The 20,080-nt window shown below is 29.1% G+C and overlaps 1 protein-coding gene across 3 annotated transcripts in view; it reads left to right on the top strand.

Annotated features, from left to right (window-relative positions):
* The window catches only part of Rfk (Riboflavin kinase), a 51,843-nt gene that overhangs the window by 17,594 nt on the left and 14,169 nt on the right, over positions 1-20,080 (top strand). For all 3 annotated transcript variants that reach the window (XM_075366257.1, XM_075366255.1, XM_075366254.1), the window contains exons 2-4: positions 7,691-7,842; positions 11,313-11,415; positions 18,690-18,905. In XM_075366257.1, coding sequence (XP_075222372.1) covers positions 7,691-7,842; positions 11,313-11,415; positions 18,690-18,905 — 471 coding nt within the window. The remainder of the gene's footprint in view (positions 1-7,690; positions 7,843-11,312; positions 11,416-18,689; positions 18,906-20,080) is intronic.

A 20,080-nucleotide genomic window follows, 5' to 3' on the forward strand; every position in this document is an offset into this window, starting at 1 on the left:
ATTCCTTAGTCTGTCTCTCAACAGATACCTATTCGATATGGTTGCACCTTCGATCCAGCTATTCTGTATCACTAAGCACTAAAGCCTCCTCACTATCGACAAGGTCTCATGATTCATAGAGTGAGCAAAATAGAATAAAAATTAAAATCAAGTTAACAGATTTCTAAATAAGTAATTAAAAAAAAGTTTATTACATATTCTTTAAATTTCAAAGTTTTAAATTTGGTCCCCGATGGGGAGTTTTATTCTTTAAGACTTTAAGGTTGGCATCCCCACGGCCCCAGCGTCTGCAGCTTTTCTTTTCACTACACCCGAGCTGCATAAAACTTTACACTACACAAGAACACTACACAAATTACAACGTATATCCTTACACAACTTCCTACACTGTTTCTTCTTAGATTTACACTCGCTGGTGTAGCAACATCTTACAAAACGCAATCGTAATCCAAGGTGAAAACTATCGAGCCGATGGGTGAGAATGGCTCTACTTAGCGAGTCTCGAACGATGTCCTCTGGGCACCAGGGCGAACCCAATTGTATTTAGCTGTAGCTCCAGTACGCGTGCGCTCTGCTGGAGTGGTCCGTTATGTCGCCGGTACTTGTGGGACCAAAGTTTTTAGTCCATAAAATAAAGTTACGATGGTTGGCGGTTCATATGAAGAAACCACCAATATTAGTCGTGAAAAAAGACCTCACTCGTCATTGTCCGATGAAGGTAAAAACTGTATTGAAGAATTTACTTTTAATGGTGATGCATCCCATCCACTGTATAGAAATATACGATTTATCGTTCTTCAGAACAATCAGGAAGGAGGCTCTGTTCAAACGTTAAGTAAAATCCATTCCGGATAAATAAAGTGATAACGGGTTCAGTTGGTTCGCCAAAAAACGTCCGGAAGTTAAGAGACGGATCAATAATTGTTGAGAGGTTTAGTGATGAACAGAGCCGATCCCTCTTACGTCTTACCAATATGGGTAGTGTAAACATAAAGGCGGCGTGCCATAAATCTTTAAATAATAACCGAGGAGTAATCTTTTGCCGGGATCTTCTGGAGGTGGACGTTAATGAGTTAGCTAGTGAGCTTTGTATTCAGGAAGCTGTGGAGTTGAAACGAATAATGAAAAAGCAAAGCAGAGTGGAAGAACCTACACCTTCCCTTATCTTGACATTTAACCTTCCGTTACCACCAGAGAAGGTAAAAGTAGGTTACCTATCGATTCGAGTATGGACTATTCATACCCAATCCAAGGCAATGTTTCAAATGCCAAGGATGTGGACACATTACACGTCTTGCTCAAAAACGGAGATCTGTGCTCGATGTGCTAAGGAAGGCCACAGTAGCACTAACTGCCAAGAAAAAATGTCACAAAAAATGTGCGAACTGCAGTGGATCACATACAGCTCGTTCCTGGGATTGCCCAAAGTTTAAAAAGAGAAGGTAATTCTCAGAATCTGTACGGAGCAGAAACTATCCTTTCCAGCGGCACGAAGAGAATATAGAAAATTAATCAACTCTCGTAACTTAGTTAAATCCGATATCTCTTTCGCAAACTTAGACATCCTTCCGTTCCATAGTGGAATGATGATTCCCAAAATTCTATTAGTACCGACGGCAGGCACTACGCAAATTTAACCGCAGGCCTACATCTGAACATCTAAATTTATACCGCAGGACTAGAGCGGTATGTCGTCGAGTATTCTTGAACGATAAGAGGAAGTCGTGGACGAAATACGTGAACACTATCTCACGCATTACTCCCACGTCTACTGTGTGGAAAAAGATCCGTGCAATTTGCGGATCACCGGTCTTATTCATGAAAGAGAATTCCTTTCATCATATCTGAAGTGGCAAATACCTTAGCAATTCTTCCTTCTTGTTGTTTCTCACTTCATCATATAAAAAAGATTTTCAGAGGTACAAGTTACAGATGGAAGTATTAACGCTAAACATGGGCGATTTGGTTGGCGAATTAAACGCCCCATTTGTATTCAATGAGTTGTCACACGGACTTAAAAACTCATGTGACACTTCCCCTGGACATGACAACATTCACCTCGGTATGCTGTCACACCTTTCTAATTTGGCGCTACAACATATACTGAATATTTATAATGGTTTATTTTCCGAACAAGTCTTCCCACCCGGCTGGTCAGAAGCCATTGTCGTACCAGTGTTTAAAACTGGTAAAGACAAAGCATCTCCTTGACAAGAGTTTTATGCAAAGTTATAGAGAGAATGGTGAACTGCAGGCTTACATGTACTTGCTTACATGGCCTTTTATCTCCAGAATAGTGCAGTTTCCGACAAGGACGATCTTCCATTGACCATTTAGTGTCATTGGAAACAGCCATTAAAAATGCTTTCCTACTTAGCCAGTAAATATTGACACTGCAATTACTATTACTGATTATTGTTTATTTTATTGCACATTTTTTGTGATATTTTATATATTCATGTTATTTTTTTCATATAGTACTGTAAATTTTCAATTCTTGAAACCTCTCGCAGTTGCCCTGTAATATTCAGCCAACCATGCCCTGTAATATTTGATGGCTAAAATTATAACAAACTTTGATTTGTTATCAGACTTTTATTGATTGTAGGTTGTGTTAAAGCAATATTGTAAATATTTTTAAAAATGTTTCCCCCATTAAGATGATCTCTCTTAGAAAATTCCATTAAATGCATAGCCAAAATGTTTGAAAATAGAATTATTGTGAAATCATAATGAATGCACTCTGGTGCACATTTGAATTTTTTGATTAATAGTGTTGAGAAGAGAAAAATGGAGAGAGAAAGTAGACAGGGGATTCTTTTTTTAAAAAGATGAATTCAAAGCAATGAAATATCTATACATTGAAGTTTCTTGAATTTTAAGAATTTTTAAAAATTTGATCACACAGAGTGGAATGATTACCAATTATTTCACAATTTTTAACAGCAGCTTTTAAAAACTAGTGATAAAATTTTAATGATTTCTTCACTGTTTACAATCAGAAAGAACATTTGAGTGTTAATGCTCTTGAGTGTTATATGGTGCGTTTTAATTCAGTGAAGGTGGGTGTAAAATTGCCTATTACCTTTTGTAGGAGGCACTCTTTATTAATTAATGTCAAAATATTTAGGCTCATCAAAGCTTTAAATATAAATTTACAGTATACATTTTGCTAATACTTTCGGATGAAAAATTCATCTTCTGATCTAATAAAAATTGAAAGGAAAAATTTTTTTTCTATGTGAAAGAGTGATGGATTTTTTTTACATTTTAAAAGTAGTTTTTTTATGTTACTTCAATGAATAAATAAATAAATGATTAACTTTGTGAAGATCTTTTGTAAAATTGGGCGACAGATTGCCTTTTTATATTACTGTTCAGTAGTAACTGGAGAATAGCAGTTATTTTCTGTTTAAATTTGCTACATCATTATAATTAAAATGATAGCAAGAACATTACTAGTAGTCCATAATTGTATTTTAATATATAACCTTGAACTTTTGATTATTAGCTTCAAGCGAGTTAAAGTTTGTTTAGTTTTGTTTTTTGTTATCATCAGAAACAAACATTGCAATGTAGTTTGTATTTATTTACGTTAACTCTTGGTTGGACTCTATATATATATTCACTATTTTGATTGTTATGTATTTGTCAGTGGTGTGTTTTTCATTATATCCTTTAAAATTTAAGGAAATAAATGAGTTCTATGCAGATCTCTTTTATTAGTTTTTAATTAATTAAAAAATTCATATAAAATATTTGTTTTAGTGACTTTTTTCTTTTATAATCTTATATCATCAACAACAAAATCTATCTTGTGTGTACATTAAGATATCTTGTAGACATTGTATCTTGTGTGAACATTAAGACCATTGTGTATAAAGGTTTTCTTTACATTTTTATATGCTCTGATATGCTTATATGTATATTTGGTTGAGTGAATAAAATGAGAAACCATTCATTCATTTTCTATTATAAGCCTGCCTTAAGATGTTATTACTGAGAATCAGTGGCAGCTCATAGCTAAAATTAGTTAGTTAGTTAATTAATAAGTGCTGCTCCAGAAAATTTTTTCCTGGGCCTTTTTAAGGCCATGGTTAAAGTTTTCTGTAAAATAAAAGAACTTGAAAAAAATGAATTTAATAGAATACCTGGGAGCAGGATAATAATCTAATTCTACACTTTTCACATTCAAGAATATGGTACACGATTTTTAAGCACATTGTGCTTAAAAACCATATTTGGTTTAACCGAATAAATAATAAAAAGCCAATACAGATAATATTTTAGGTAGATTTCATAAGAAAGCTACACCTGTTGTAACGGGTGAATCAACTTCTGGAAAATTTTGATATATCTCTGTGTTTCACATCCCCCAGACCCCAAAACTGTCATCAGTTCAAAAGTTTATATATATATTTCACTTTCTTGTGGACACGATAACTGATTGAAGTGATTTTCACCAATCACTTTCAAATTGATACGTAAAATATATTAATCCAAAATAAGTAGAGTTCATTAATGGGCAAAATCATACGTTGTGGGTGGAAATGAGGGGGGTTTTTTGAAAAAACAAAATATTGCTATAACTTTCTTAAATAAAATATTGAATTCGTTTAAGATTCTTTGGATAATGGTCTAAAACTTAAAGTAAAGTTTTTTGATATCACCAACCATTGGCCCAGGGGATGGAAAAAATGGGATTTCAAAGACAGAAAAATATCATACCTCCCTTAATAGGCACAGTATCCAATTGGTTTAAAATGGTCATTAATTTTCTAAACATTACTTGAAACTTTTGTCTGAAATAATTTTTGATGTGACCAACCCTTACAACAAGGTTGTGCCTTGCCAGGAACCAAAAATGTTCCTGGAATTGTAAGAAGATGGGTCTTGTTGTATGCTAAATATGTGAAACTTTTTTCACATTCAACCATTGTTGTATTGAGTAAATTTGAAGTTTTTCATAGCTTTAAGGTGGAAATCTTTTTTATCCCCTACTTAGAACTGGTTAACTATCCTCTGCTTTCCAGTATGCCAAAAGGGATTTTTTTTTTAGTATTATTAGATAATAACTTAATAAAATGTCCACTTAAAAACACTATAGTCCAGTGGTACCTAATTTAAATTTCTATGTGCACAGAAACAAATACATAATTTTTTTTTACTAATTACCTTTTCTTTCATCCTTCCAGCATGGTTGTGGACAGATTTGGCAATCAAAGAGCCCTTGCTTTCCTTCATCTTCTCATCACTACTGAAAGAAAAACTAAACCACTTTCATATTCCTTCCACCAACTAAACTAGAAAAGGGAACGAACAAGGAACGTTCTATACACACGCGGAGTAGAAAAACTACCTTCCATCAGCACCAGCGACCAGGGTTGGCACTGTGGGAGTGACAGTGCTCTCTCTCCCTCTCAGCCTTGCGTGCAGCTTCCTATGTGCACAACAGCCAAACACTACGCCACTAGAACTGTGAAGCACGCAGTATCTTTTTCATAAACTAGGGGATGGCTACTGACATTAAGCTTAAGGATTATTATATATTGAACAAGTATAAATAAAGAATTAAAGAAAAAAGGACTCATATTATGTTATTGATAATATCAAGTGGAAATAAGAGATGCTGCAGTTCCACAGTGCCTACACGCAAGCCACCACTGCTGAGAATGTATATGTCATTCGTAAATGACTTGTGTGACTGATGTCAGGCCTCCTAAAACTATATGGCACTTAGTGGGATTAGAATTTCATAAGTATTGATTAGAAATCATAAGTATTATTATCAAATAAGATCTTTCAGACTTTTTTGATCACTTTAGACTTCTTGTCCGCCTGTCTTTCTATTATGCTACACTTAGAACCATTGGCATAAAGAAATCTTCATTGTTGGATAGCATTACTGACAAAGGGATTGAATATCAGTACATAATTCAAAAACTTAACCTGAATTAGTGTCTTTGTCCCATTTAAAAAAAAAATTTCTTTATTTTTTCATTTATCTTGTCAAAAAAATATTTTTATTTCATTGTGTTGTCTATAGGTTTGCTAGTAGTCTCAGTGTGGAGCATTTTATAATTGATATTGAAATTTTTAAAGTAAAAACAATAAAAAAACATTTTATTGGTTATTTCTATTAAAATTTTTACAAGAAAAAAAAATATTTTACATAATTTAAAAAAAAATCTCAGTTAGATCTCAATATATCTAACATGGATTTGTAGTTTATTTTTTATTTATCAAAAACTTCATTGAGAACAAAAATTAAAGGAGATTTATTTTGTAATACCTTTTACATATCTATTATAGATAGATAAAATTGAATCTATTATTCTCTTGGTAAAAAAAAAATAATGTTTATAATGTTTCATTACTATTACTGTAAGTTATTTATTTACTTTTAGTATTCCATTAAACAAAACTACCAAAAATGGATGGAACAGAGCTCTGTTTTTTTAAATTCTACTGGCTATGTTTTAGGCGCTTAGCAAATAAGTGGCATATTTCTTTTGAAAAACAGAATTTATTTTCAATATTGCTGTTTAAAGTAGGTTTTCTTTTTATTTATTTATTTTTTACTAATTTCTACACATATTGATTATTCTGCTTTTTTTGTTTTTTAAAGCTTGTTACTATTCTCATGTTACACCTACATTGGGGATCTGGCTGAATGTGTTGTAGTTGGTTGTTTCTGTGCACTTTACAATTTTGAAAATTGGTGAGGTAGTTACTCCCAAAAACTTAAACATGTTCTCTCAGCTGGTCCTTTAATTTGTAGAGGAAAGATTATACTTAATTTTACTACTATACCATATTTAGCAATAAAAATATAATCTGTTCAATAACAGCAGATTGTGGGTTTCCTCACAGAATGTTTGTACGGCTTACAATATCAAGTTCTCTAATTATTCCTGACGGTGCACTGTGCGCAGCACCAAATCCCTGGCCTCCACCACCCGTTTTACCAAACCTGCATGTTTTTGATTATAAAATTTACATTTCTTGATGTTTTTGATTATAAAATTTACATTGTTTGATGGTTTTTTTTATTTTCCTGGCATAATAAGCTATGCTGCAATAAGGGAAGTATGGTAAATGTTTTATGACTCAGGACCCCAAAAAAACAAAAAACGTAGGGAAAGGGTAATGTAATGATTTTAAGGTGGGGAAGCAGAAAAAAGTAAAAAAATTTCAATATTTTGAATTTTAAACTTTTATCATGTATAATTTTTTCACTCGATAATTACAAATAACCCCGACCAGGAAAGTATAAAAACTTTGTTGCTTGCTTTTTTCTCATCTAGTTAAATAGAATTACAATAAATTCATAACGTCACTTTATTTACCAGAAGAATCACTGGATATCTCTTTGATAATCCTCAGAATTACTCACTAAACTCACTGCATTTAATTAAAGTACACCTATGGTAATCCGAATCTATTTCTATTGATGGGATGGTATTGTATGTATTAAGGCATATGTTGTTTATTTCCCTCAGTAAATTTAATTTTAATATAGTGAACTACTCAGTGATTAATTTTTACATAATTTCTGATCTTATGACAGAAATCTGATGTTGAAAATATTATTTATTTTGCATTAAACAGTTGTATTTCAATTCAAAATGTTATTTATTTCCCAAGTAACAACAAATTAATTATTTGTTGTGTTATATCTGTTTTTCAGCAAATTATTCAAGTAATGTTGTTAATAAGCTACCACCAGAGTTAGAGACAGGAGTTTATTTTGGATGGGCACAAGTTGATGATGGTGAAATACATAAAATGGTTATGAGTATAGGATGGAATCCGTATTATAAAAATGAAAAAAAATCCATGGTAAGTTATAAAAATTATACTTAATTTTTAAAGACTTATTTACTTTTACAAACGATTATGATGTATATTATAAATTATTTATTGTATCAGCTTGTTGTATGTATCTTTGCCCTGATTGGAACTTGATGCAGCACCTGTATCTTAAGAGGCCAGATAAACCTGCATTTTTAACAACATTGTTTTATACATTACTCCCAAACAATTTTAAATATAATAATTTGTAAGTATAATTTTTATTTTTTTAATAAGTGATACCAAAAATTTCCCAGACTACACTGCATCAATCTCTCTAACTTAGGTGTAGTCGCACAAATCATCAAGCAACTCAACCTGCCGAGTGGTTGCAAAGTGTACACGTACACATGTGATATATCAGTTCTGTTATAAATAAAACTACATTTCATAATAATAATAATAGTAAATTATCACATCAGTACCACTCTTCAATGGCTGATGAATTCAAACACATGCTTGCATAAAAGTTTCTGGGAACCTCAGTAAATTGGCTTTTGAGACTTTAAAAATTCTTAGCCAGGCTTTTAAAGATCTTCTTTTGCTGAAATAGAGATTTTAAGTAGCATTACTTTTCAATTAGCATTCACTGGCTGAGTTTTCAGTTGCATATCAGCACACCAAGCCCATTGAAATGCAGATAATCATCTTCACAAGTGTTACTTTCACCACAGGGACATTTTTTATAATAACTATCATTAATCTTAAAGCAAAACTCTACTTGGTTACATAAAACAATTTTTACTGTGTATTTATATACTTTAATGAATTTTAAATAATAAAAATCCTAACCGATGGAACTTTATATAGGACACACTACACATTTTGCATAATATAATAACTTGTACCTAAAACTATCACTTCCTACATATTTGTTTTTACGAATACTAATTATAGTCAGTTTTTAAATTATTCTGTTTGTGTCACCACCCCACCACCAAGTGTGATAAATTAACAACTTTACGCTATATGTTAATTCACTTAAGACTTCTTGTCAAGACATATTAAAATCTCATAACTGTATTTTGCATACTTACATTTATTAACATTATATTGTAATAATTATAAAAAGAAACCGATTCTTTTTGAATATTTATTTTAAAATTTGGAATAGTATTTATTTTTATCTTTTTACATTTGTGTAAGCTTTTACTTCTGTCAGTTGTACTGAATCACAGATTTTTAATGATGATTTATTTTGCAGAGACTTCTTCCTCTGATAGCTCTCTCATAAGTTTCTTTCAGACTATAAAAACTACCAAAATATTTCTGAAAGTAAGGATTATTTGCTCTTCGTAGATGAATTGAAAATATTTTTTTATGTTTGTCATCATATCTTAAATATTGTTTTCCTTTCTTAAATATTATTCTTAGTTCTCTAGCAACACTGATTGTTAGTAAGTGTTAAAAAGTGCCTTTAGTTAGTTTCTCATTGTGATCTATGAAAAATGAATTAGCATGAATGATGTTAGTTGGCTGTTAATGCAGTTAATTAGCATGAATGTTTTTCACAGACTCACTAATCTTTAATGCATCAAATTAAGGTTATGATTCACATTTGGTAGACATTCATTTATCAAATTGAACATATGTTCATTCCAGTATATGCATCCTCTGAATAGGTGACCTAGAGTATAAATATTCCCTCATCTAATCCACTTTAACTCATGCTCGATAATATTACTTTTTACAGATTTCTTGTGCTGCTTTGTTTATTTATTTTACCTTTTTCATTTAGGCAAACGGCTATTTTCATATTAGCAGCGTCTATATATAAAAAATTAATGTTTGTTTGTCCCATATGCGTTCTTATACAATTCATCCAATTGTGATGAAACTTTTGTGAGGTTTCTGAATTAGTTTTGACCTGGCAGGTGGCACAGGGATTGAGATCATTTCAAAAAATTGTATTTATGGTTCGATTTGGCTCATATTCAGAATATATATTAGTCATGTGAAAAGAAAAAAATTTTGCAAACACTATACCCGCTAGGTGGCACTGGTGTCAAGATATTTATGAAACAAACAAACAAAAATACAAACTAATTTTCTTTAATGGGATTTCTTAAAAGGGATTGGTCATATTGGTGTCTGCTGTAGACTAAAAAAACTATTCGACCGATTTACACACAGGGAAAAAGGAGTGTTATGGGGGAAAAGGGAAATAGGCAAAAAGAGGTGAAAGGTTAAATTTTGTGAAGTTCCATAATGTTCAGTTTTTTAATGTTTTGAAAACTTTCAATTGTGTTCATTTAATCTATATATATATATATATATATATGTATATTCAAATGTAGCAATAGTGAAGCATTGCCGGGTCTGCTAGTGTTGTATAAAAATAAGAATATGTGAATAACAAAAACTTGAAAAAATAAATAGATTTGTATTAAAAATGCAATGAAAATAAGAAATAATGTTTTAATTTTTGTATAAAATTTGACCTTTAGAAGTCGGCGCCTAATTAAAAAAATATTATTGAAAGTAAGTTTTTTCTTAATGTAACACCAAATTTAAACACTTGAAATAAGTATCTACTACTATTTTTATCATCTTGTAATTTAATTTTCACGTGTTAAAAGTCACAAAATTAATTTAATTTTTTTACTGAGTTTTTAAAAATATTTTTGTTAATAAAAAAAAAAGTTATGCAAATATTCAATGAGTTTCAAAATTATATTAAGTTTAGATTAAATTGTTAAATGTAGATTTTTTAATTTATCAGATTAATGTGATATACAGCTATAAAATTGACAGTAACAGAATTTTAATAGATGTAATTTATTGTTTAATTTCATGATAAAATATTGTTTTATTTTTAACACTGTTAATCAAATATTATATTAAGATAAATTTTAATACATATTAATATGATTATTTAAATTTAATTAAGTTATTTATTTAAGAAATTGCTCATTATTTTGCTGTGATTACTTCCTTGCTTGTTTATATATCTCATAGTATATAAAAATACTTTTTGGATTGTAAATTGAGCTGAAAATTGTCATGTAGTCATTTCTTGAACACTTCTTATGCCCACGAATTGAGTTTTTGTGAAATTGTTGTCTAAACCTTAACGATCTTAATCATTATTTCCCCATATCTCTCAATTATTAAGCAAATTTGTGACCACCAAAATTAAAAAGAAAAGTTGCCAGCTGACTGCAATGCAGGATAAACTTTACTATAACTAGAACAATTTATAACAGTACCCCGAGAAGAGTTGTCCATAAAGATAACATTTCAAAATTGTTATTTTCTAGACCAGTTAGTTTTGCCAATTTTTTACTTGCCTGATATCTTCTTAATCACAATGGTATTACTCCATAATCTCAAAAATGTAAAACGAATGAAATTTAAATGAAGAAAATTTTAAACTAACATTCTTAAAAATGTTTTGCAGTTAAAATAAATAAATGACTAATTAGATAATTATACTATTAATAATTTTTTTTTTTTAGGAAACACATATTTTGCATAAGTTTAATGATGATTTTTATGGGTCCAATTTAAAAACTTGTATTGTTGATTATATTCGACCAGAAAAGGATTTTGCATCTCTTGGTAAGTGTATGTTGAATTGTTTTTTTGTTAAATGTAATATCTATTTAAAAGAGAAAGTACATATATTCATCCACATCATTCAAAATTTAACCATGACGAGTTCATTTTTGGAGTTACAATTTTAATGGTTAATAATTTATTAAATAATATTAGAGTGATTGGTTGATTTTGTAAAAATATATTACTATATACATAGTTATAGCAATATATATTATCACACAAAATACTAAATCAAGATATTTTAATTAAAAGGAAAGTATGTGAAAATAGTATAAAAAAACCTTTTTTTATAAGATTAGAAGCTTAAAACTTTCATAAATAGCACTCATATAATGCTATTATTGTTCTTGAAGAACAAGTCTAGCTGTCAGCTTGTCTACATTTTTTCTTGAAATGTTATTTTTTTTATATATTTTAACAAGGTTAAAAGTCTAATACTTTGTATTTCTTGATAAATTTATTCAAATTATTTTTAAATAACTGTTCAAAATTTGCACCATCTGCAAATATGCAAAACATTTAAAAATTACCTCAAAAGTGAACACATTTTTTTAAATATTTAATAACTGCTGCAATTAGACGTTGTTACATAGTATTAAGATTGAATTTTTTTTTAATTCACCTGCTGACTAATTTATTTTAGATCTTATTTATTGTTAAACAATAAATTTTAGGGGATTTTATGTTTATGCAGAACTGCAAAAAATTTGGAGCTTAAAAGTTACTTTTAAAATTGAGAATCATTTAGATTGAATGTGTACTTTCTTATGTTGTATTTTTATTTTGTTAATTCCATGCAGTATAATGTTTTATTATTTGATTAAAAAAAAGTGAAATTAAAATCTTAGTATTACTAATTTTTTAATACCATAAGTTTAAAATGTTTGAAAATTAATAAAATATTTTGGATACCAGACTTGTAGGTAGACTAAAATCCACTTATACTTACATAGTTTTCAGATATGTCTGGTACAAAAAAGAATACCAGGAGGGTTTTACTTTGTTGTAATATCTCTTAGATGAGATGTACAGTGTTAATTTAAGATTAAAATTGAAGAGCAAAAAGAACAGTTTTAGCATGGCTGTAGATGGCAACTCCTGAACAGAAAAACTGTGTTTTAGTTTGCTAAATGCAAAAATCTATAGTTCAGTTCAATGTGTGTTCCATAGAAAATTTAAGCGATCCTCCAAGTGACAACATTTGTCAAAATAGTTTGAAACTACCAGATATCTGTGTAAAGGTAAGCAAAAAGGATGACACAGGGTGTCTGAAAAAATACCGAACATGTGTCAGGGAGTCTTTCTTGCATAATCCTAAAATATCTATTTGGAAGGTCAGCCATGGACTAGCAATGACAGTGTGGATTGCATATCTAAGGAAATGCTTACATGTGCATCCATATAGTTTAGAGATGCCACCTACTACCTACACTGTATTTGCCAATTTCGCAGTCAAAATGTTGCAGCATGAAAATGATGACATTCTTGATTGCATTGTGTTTAGTGATAAGTCAACATTTCATCTTAGTCAAAAAGTTACTCCATAATGTTTATATCGGAGGGATAAAAAATCCCCATCAACTCTTACAGTGTGAAATGTTTTCAAAGCAACTCTTACAATACGAAATGTTTTCAGAGCAGTATCCTGTTGGCAAGTTTAGGGGTTGTTCTTTTTCGCTGAAGCAAGAGTTGTTTATTTGGGTCTTGCCTACTTAGCTATCCTCAATTGCACGATGGATCAGCAAATTTTATTTGGCAATAAGGTGGTGCGTCACTTCACTGGCATAACTCTGAACAGGATTTTTGAATGATGTTTTCGCTGACTGCTCAATAACTCAGCAGCACGGACCTAACATCAGAGTTCATTTACGGTAGCCTCCAAGGTCATTTTTTTCTTCAGGGTTTTATAAAGGATCTTTTGTATCTGTTTCACTGTCTACTGATTTACCAGATTTGAGGCAGAGGATTGAAACAGCTGTCACTTTCATTACTCCAGACATACTGGTTAAGGCATAGGACAGACTCTCTTATCGTTAGGATTTGTGCTGTGTGACAAAAGGGGCTCACATTGAATTGAATATGTGTAGGGAAAACTGTAAGAGTTGCTTTTCATTTTATTTGTGATTCATTACTGTAAGTCAAGTTAAAAGATATTGAATAGCTTTAAAACCTCCTATATTATTTTTTGTACATCTTTACTTACCACTATATGCGAAAATACAAAATTAGACTTTGAGCTAGCATTGCTTGTGTAAGCACAAGACTTAAAAATTATTTCCATCAAAATTTAATCATTTTAAACATCAAGATTTTGAATTTGTTTGATTTATTTTCATTATAGTTTGACTTTGGACATGCTTCTTCTACATTATTTTTATTAAAAAAATTAGGAGGATGAAATAATTGGTTAAAAAATGCCAGATCTTTAGAGGAAATTAATCCTGACAGCAGAAAATCAATCATAACACTAACTAAACAGCCAAGATCAACTTTTAAAATTTGTAGCATGAAAATCATGTAATATTTTTATCACAAGAATTTCAATTTTATTAACGTTTAATGGCTTTCTTATAACTTTCTATGTTGAAAATACAACTGGCCGAAATATAAAAGTTGCAGTTAACAAAATTGAAATTATAATTAGCTGCCTTGAAAATCCATTATGTAGACATCTAGAAGACAGCTGCCTGCCAATTGTACTGACGTGTGTTTGTAGGGACAGCCTTTCAAAATTCAGTGAAATTTTTTTCTGAATGTATAAAGAATATATAGAATGTATAAAGAATATAGCGATTTTTTGATGATTTTTTGGTAACCAAGTATATATTTCATTAAAATTCTTTTAAGCTAAATAGAGGTATTAAATTTAAATTATAGGTGTTGTAGAGATATTATGGATGCACCTCCTTGCACTCCTTGAACCATAGACACTTAGCCTTTTTAAATCAGTCAAGTTTTAAAAATTTCAATTTTGCTGTTGAGTGTATTACAGTGCTCAAAATTCAGTTGAAGAACTTAAAAGAATACTTGAAATAAAATTAGCTTTATATTCTTTATCAACTTTTTATTAATTAGGTTGTGAATATAAAAAAGTAAACAATTGTTTATCTCTACATCAAATATATTTACTTTATGTTTTACATTTATTTTTATGTTTACTCTTCAAAAAGTCTTTTTCAAGTTTTGGATGGCTGTATTTGTTCTATCGCTGTGAATTAAAAAATAACAATATTAGACTTTCACCCAATGGTCTCAAAAACTATAAAGACCCAATGGTTTCTATACTAATTTTTTGTTAACTTTGGTAGAGATAATTCATAGAGTAGAGATAATTGTATGTATGTTTAATATTATATAAAATATAAACTACCAAAACACAGTAATTAGATTTAACTTACCATATTAATTTCCTATAACTAGTTTTTGTGGTATACTTCATCTTCAGTGGGTATTAAATTCTATATCTGTGGCATACATTCAAATATATCTATATATTATATATGTATATAATATATATGACGTCTGTTAAAAAAATAACCGAACTTTTTTAATTACATGCCAATGGAGATATATATTGACATGTGGTTGTCAGCATTGTGTTCCGCATAACCTCCTCTATAACCACATGTTCTTGGATTTTTGATATCTCATTTAATTTTTGTGTCGTTGTTATTTGAGTGCAACATATTTTAAGTGTTAGTAGCGATTTTTTGATGATTAAACTTTTGTCTCATTGTTGTAGCCGTAAACCAAGCTTTTGTCTCCCATTACGATCCTTTGCATGAATGTCTCATCATCATTAGCTTGTTTAAGGAGTTGCCGGCAATTCTCCACTCTATGTTCTTTCTGCTGTTTGGTCATCAAAGCAGGAATAAACTTTGCTGCAATTCGATACATGTTCAGTTTTTTCAGTCAGAATGTCATAGCGTGATCCAATCAAGATTCTAACCCTTTCTGCAAGTTTTCTGAATGTTAATCGGCAATTTGCATCCAACAAATCGTTGACTTTCTGTATGTGTGTGTTATCAGTTGAAATCTAAGGCTTTCTTGGTCAAGGGTCATCTTCAATTGACTGGCGACCACTTTTAAATTGTGAAAACCATTCACAGCATTGCGTATGACCCAGAGCATCATCTCCATAAGCTTGTTTCAAAACTTGAAAAGTTTCTGTGAAAGTTTTTCCCACAGTTTCATGCAAAATTTTACGTTGTGCTGTTGCTCCTGAAAAACACACATTACAAAAATCGCACTACTAACATTTAAACAAGTTGCATTCAAATAACAATAACATAAAAACTAAATGAGATTTTAACAATCCAAGAACATGTGGTTGCAGAGGAGATTATGCGGAACACAATCCTGTCAACCGCACGGTACTAAATGTCTTTGTTGTCATGTAATTAAAAATGTTTAGTTATTTTTTGAACAGACCTCATAAAATATATTATATGTATGTATTATTATTTATGTATATATAAAATATTACATTAAATATTATACATATGATATACAAGTTCTTGGGGCAAATATTGTTTTAGCTTCTTTTTTCTAAATTTGCTTCTCTTATGTAATCATCTGAAAGTTTATTTAGCCCTACACAATTAATATAAATTTCAAATATGCAAGAGTTCATAGATTTAAAAAAAAAATACTCTAAAAAAGATATTTCATCATTCATTCTCTGTACTATAATATCATAAAGTTCATTAGAACTTTGCCGATAAGAGTCCATAGAACAAGATGGCACAGCGAAGTCAATGAACTATATTTACAGTTCTGAATATGACTTAACCTAAAAGTGAAATCAAAATGGGGAAAAAATTTAAAAATAAGCATGAAAACATTATATTTCAGTTTAATTAAATTTGTAATAAAGAATACTTTCAAAAAATACCTCAAATTTTGTTAGATAAATTTTTTTCTTTCATTTGATGAACCATGGGACTGGAATATGTCACTTTTCCTCAGAAAGGTGGGTTTACAAATCGCACTGCTAGATAATATTACTTGATAGTACTAGGTAAAATTTAAAAGAAAATATGCTACACCTTGTTTTAATAATAGTAAATGCACTTATTTAAATTAAATTACTGAAGATGAAACAATTTTTTTAATTCCCATCACTTTATTAAAAAATAAATAAATAATAAATTAATTAATTTACAAGAGACTATAGCTGCTTATAAAACTCAAAAAACTGAAATAGGAAAGTGTTGCAAATGTGGCAACAAAGATTTGCTACATAAAACAGAAATAAATTTGTTTGGTAAAATTTTTATTCTACAATTAGAACTATTTGACCTAATTGGTGGAGAAATAAAAAAAAATTCATCTAGTAATAATAATATAAAAAGTGTGTCCACAGATACGATAAAAATCGAGGGTTACACTTAGAAAGTAAAGTCCAATATTACATCAGGGATCTTCAATTCATGAAGGTGGTATACTTTATTAATACTAGTTTTATTTAAAGAGGAGAAATATGGTATGAAGTGAATGATATGACTGTCAACAAAAAAAATTGGCCGAGAAATTAAAAAAATGTATATTTGTTTGTTCTAGAAAGGCAATAAATTTTAATAATAAATCCATTAGATAACAATCAGTTATTCATAAAAAAGATTAATTTAACAAAATGCAGTGATATCCAAAAAAGAATTACAATGAAATTGTAAATCATACTGTAAGACTTTTGCAGATACAATTTCTTGCGCTCAAAAAACAAAGATTTCTGTAATATAAATAAAAAACTGTTTTTAACAAAGTGATACTGATATCAAAAAAGGTAAGACACTACATTTCTATTATCAAAATCTGTTATTAATGTAGAATTTTGTTTAAAAAAATATACATGTTAAATATAATAGACAATAGATGTTTAAAAATTGTTTATTATATATTATTATAAAAAAAAAATAGAAAAATTTGTTGCAAAACTCTTACTGGCACGATTTCATTTTCTAAAATGAATCATCATAAGAATTGTATTATTTCTGTAAATGTGATATGTATTATATATAAATTAAATCAGGCTGAGTTTTGTAACAATTTTTTTTATTTTTTGCTTATTATACGGAACGCTTAAACATTGTTTCTTTATTTGTTATTGTATATCTACTGTCTATTACATATATTTAACATGTATTTTTAAAAAAATAAAATTCTAAACAGATTTTGATAATAGAAATGTAGTGTGTTACCTTTTTTGATATTAGTATCATTTTATTAAAAATAAAATATGATACTAATGTATTTATATTAAATAATTTATTCGTTTTATAAATATATAATTATAATTTATACATTTATATTAATGTATTTATATTTTAGAAATTTTTGTTTTTTGAGCAGAAGATATCTGTGAGACTTAGTATATGGTTTACAATTTTATTGTAATTTTTTTGGATAAGAATAGCACAATTTGAACCATTTCACCATGTTGCAAAAGGAGACACATAACCTGTCTTTTCACAAGTTACCATTCATTTATTCACAGATAGCAATTTTTTTATTGCTAAAACTTTGGATCCCCTTGCACTTAAATACTATACTGATTGCAGCTCTCTAACTATGCGTAAATACTCTGCTGATTTTATTAAAGTTCACGCAAGAAGATTTTCCTGTAATTGCAAATTTTATACTCTTATACTGAAAATTTTATGTACCGTATAGTCTTAAAAATTTCAAACATTTATGTCTATATTGAACTAAATAGTTGTATTAAACTCAGAAAAGAAAATACTTAAAATCATATATCAGATTTTTATGATTGTACATAAAGTTAGGTTCTAGAGACAGGCTATCTGTTGTTGTTGCATACATTGTATAAATACATTAAAAAAAAAACTGCCAGAAAATGAAAAGTTTTATCTCGTTTTACAATAATTTCCTCTATAAATATATTTTCTAGACATTGTTAAAAAAATTACTCCTTGAGGTGTCCAGTATACATTTAATGTGATTATCTTATGATAGAAGAAAGTTATAATAGAGTTGAAATTTCATTTTACATCTAGCTTTTAGAGTACATTTTCATGAGAAAATCTTGTTCTAAATTTTAGTTTAAGTGATATCCCCAGTTCACTGTTTATTGAAAATAGTTAGGTATGGGTAGTACTATCATATAAATATGGCAGATTTTTGGTATATATTTTTTTTTGTTTGAAGTACTTTTTTTTAAATTATTTATAAACTATAGATTAAATACTATATTGTTTGTTTATTCTGTTTGTCTGCACTATTACATGGTATGCTACTGATCTCTGTTTTCACAGATGAATTAATAAAAACAATTAGAGCAGATATTAAACTTGCAAATCAAAAATTAAGCTCTTCAGAATATGAACAGTATAAAGAAGATGATTTTTTTACTGGAAACAAAGGTATAAGAACTACAGTAAATAAAGTTTTAAAGGCTTCGAAGAATGTTAATTTAGATTTGAGTGACGATGATGATGAAGATGAAATTAATGAGAATAATGATGATGATAGTAAGTCTAAAACTAATAGTTAATAACAGTTTTATTACTTAGCATATATTATTTTTATTGAAAGTGGTTTGTGATGATAATAAATATATATTATATTTATTAGAAAAAAATAGATTTTGTATACATTATTGTGATATTATATTATTATTAATTTTATACAGAAATAAATACATTAAAATCTTGATAATTCAAAAGCAAAATAACATTAAAAAACTCAGTCTTTTCTGTTTTCAGGCAGTGTTATTTTGTATGACTGAAATTTGCCAATTATAAATCGCTGTGTTATGCCATGCATAAAAATTCTCAATGGGTGAAATGTAGGGCCATTGCAATCTTTCAAACCACAGCTTTATTGAGAAATAAGTTGGAATCCTTAGAATTACAGTTCATGTAAATTCAGTAGTACAGTTATCAGCTAAAGTTACATATTTTTTATTATTTTTTCTGTGTGGGTTTTTAATCGACATCTATTTTCCGTGTTTGTTTTATTTTAGCATATTTATGTTTTGTTATTTTATGCGATTCACTTATTTATGGTAAATAAATATTAGAAAAGTAACTATTTATTCTTATATGCATTAATTCACTGAGTAGGCATGATTCTACAATACTGTATTTTATTTTATCAAAAAGAAAAGCATTAGATTGATGTTGTTTAAATTAAGCGGGTCGGAATCATTAGTCAGCATGATGCCATTGTATAGAATTATAATTTTTGGCCATATTTCACATACTTTTAACATTTTACACATAGACTTGCATTACAGGATTGATAAAGCTGTGGTTTATCATGAGGTGTAATACTGCTGGAATAAATTCCAACGGGTCTATATTCACCTGTTAACAAGTTTTATGCGTGGAGCAATGCATGTCTACTGGCTGGTGTAATATCTTCCTCCTTTATATTTTGGTATAGTGAATTGAATAACATTGTGCAGAATTAACTTATCCTAGTCATCAGTAGTAAATTTTATAAAATTGAACTCAGAATTCATATTTTGGAATTAACATAATTAGAATTCAAATTATAATATATTGGCATCGCTTAATCAGTCATTATGCATTACAATTGCATTTTGAGAAATATTGAACTTTTATTTTATTTTTGAAATAAATTATAATTTATTTTTTTAATCTCGCATTAAGTAAAGTTAAATTAAAAGGCAAAATAAATA

Source organism: Lycorma delicatula, chromosome 5, assembly GCF_047948215.1.
Source record: "Lycorma delicatula isolate Av1 chromosome 5, ASM4794821v1, whole genome shotgun sequence".
Taxonomy (NCBI): Eukaryota; Metazoa; Arthropoda; class Insecta; order Hemiptera; family Fulgoridae; genus Lycorma; species Lycorma delicatula.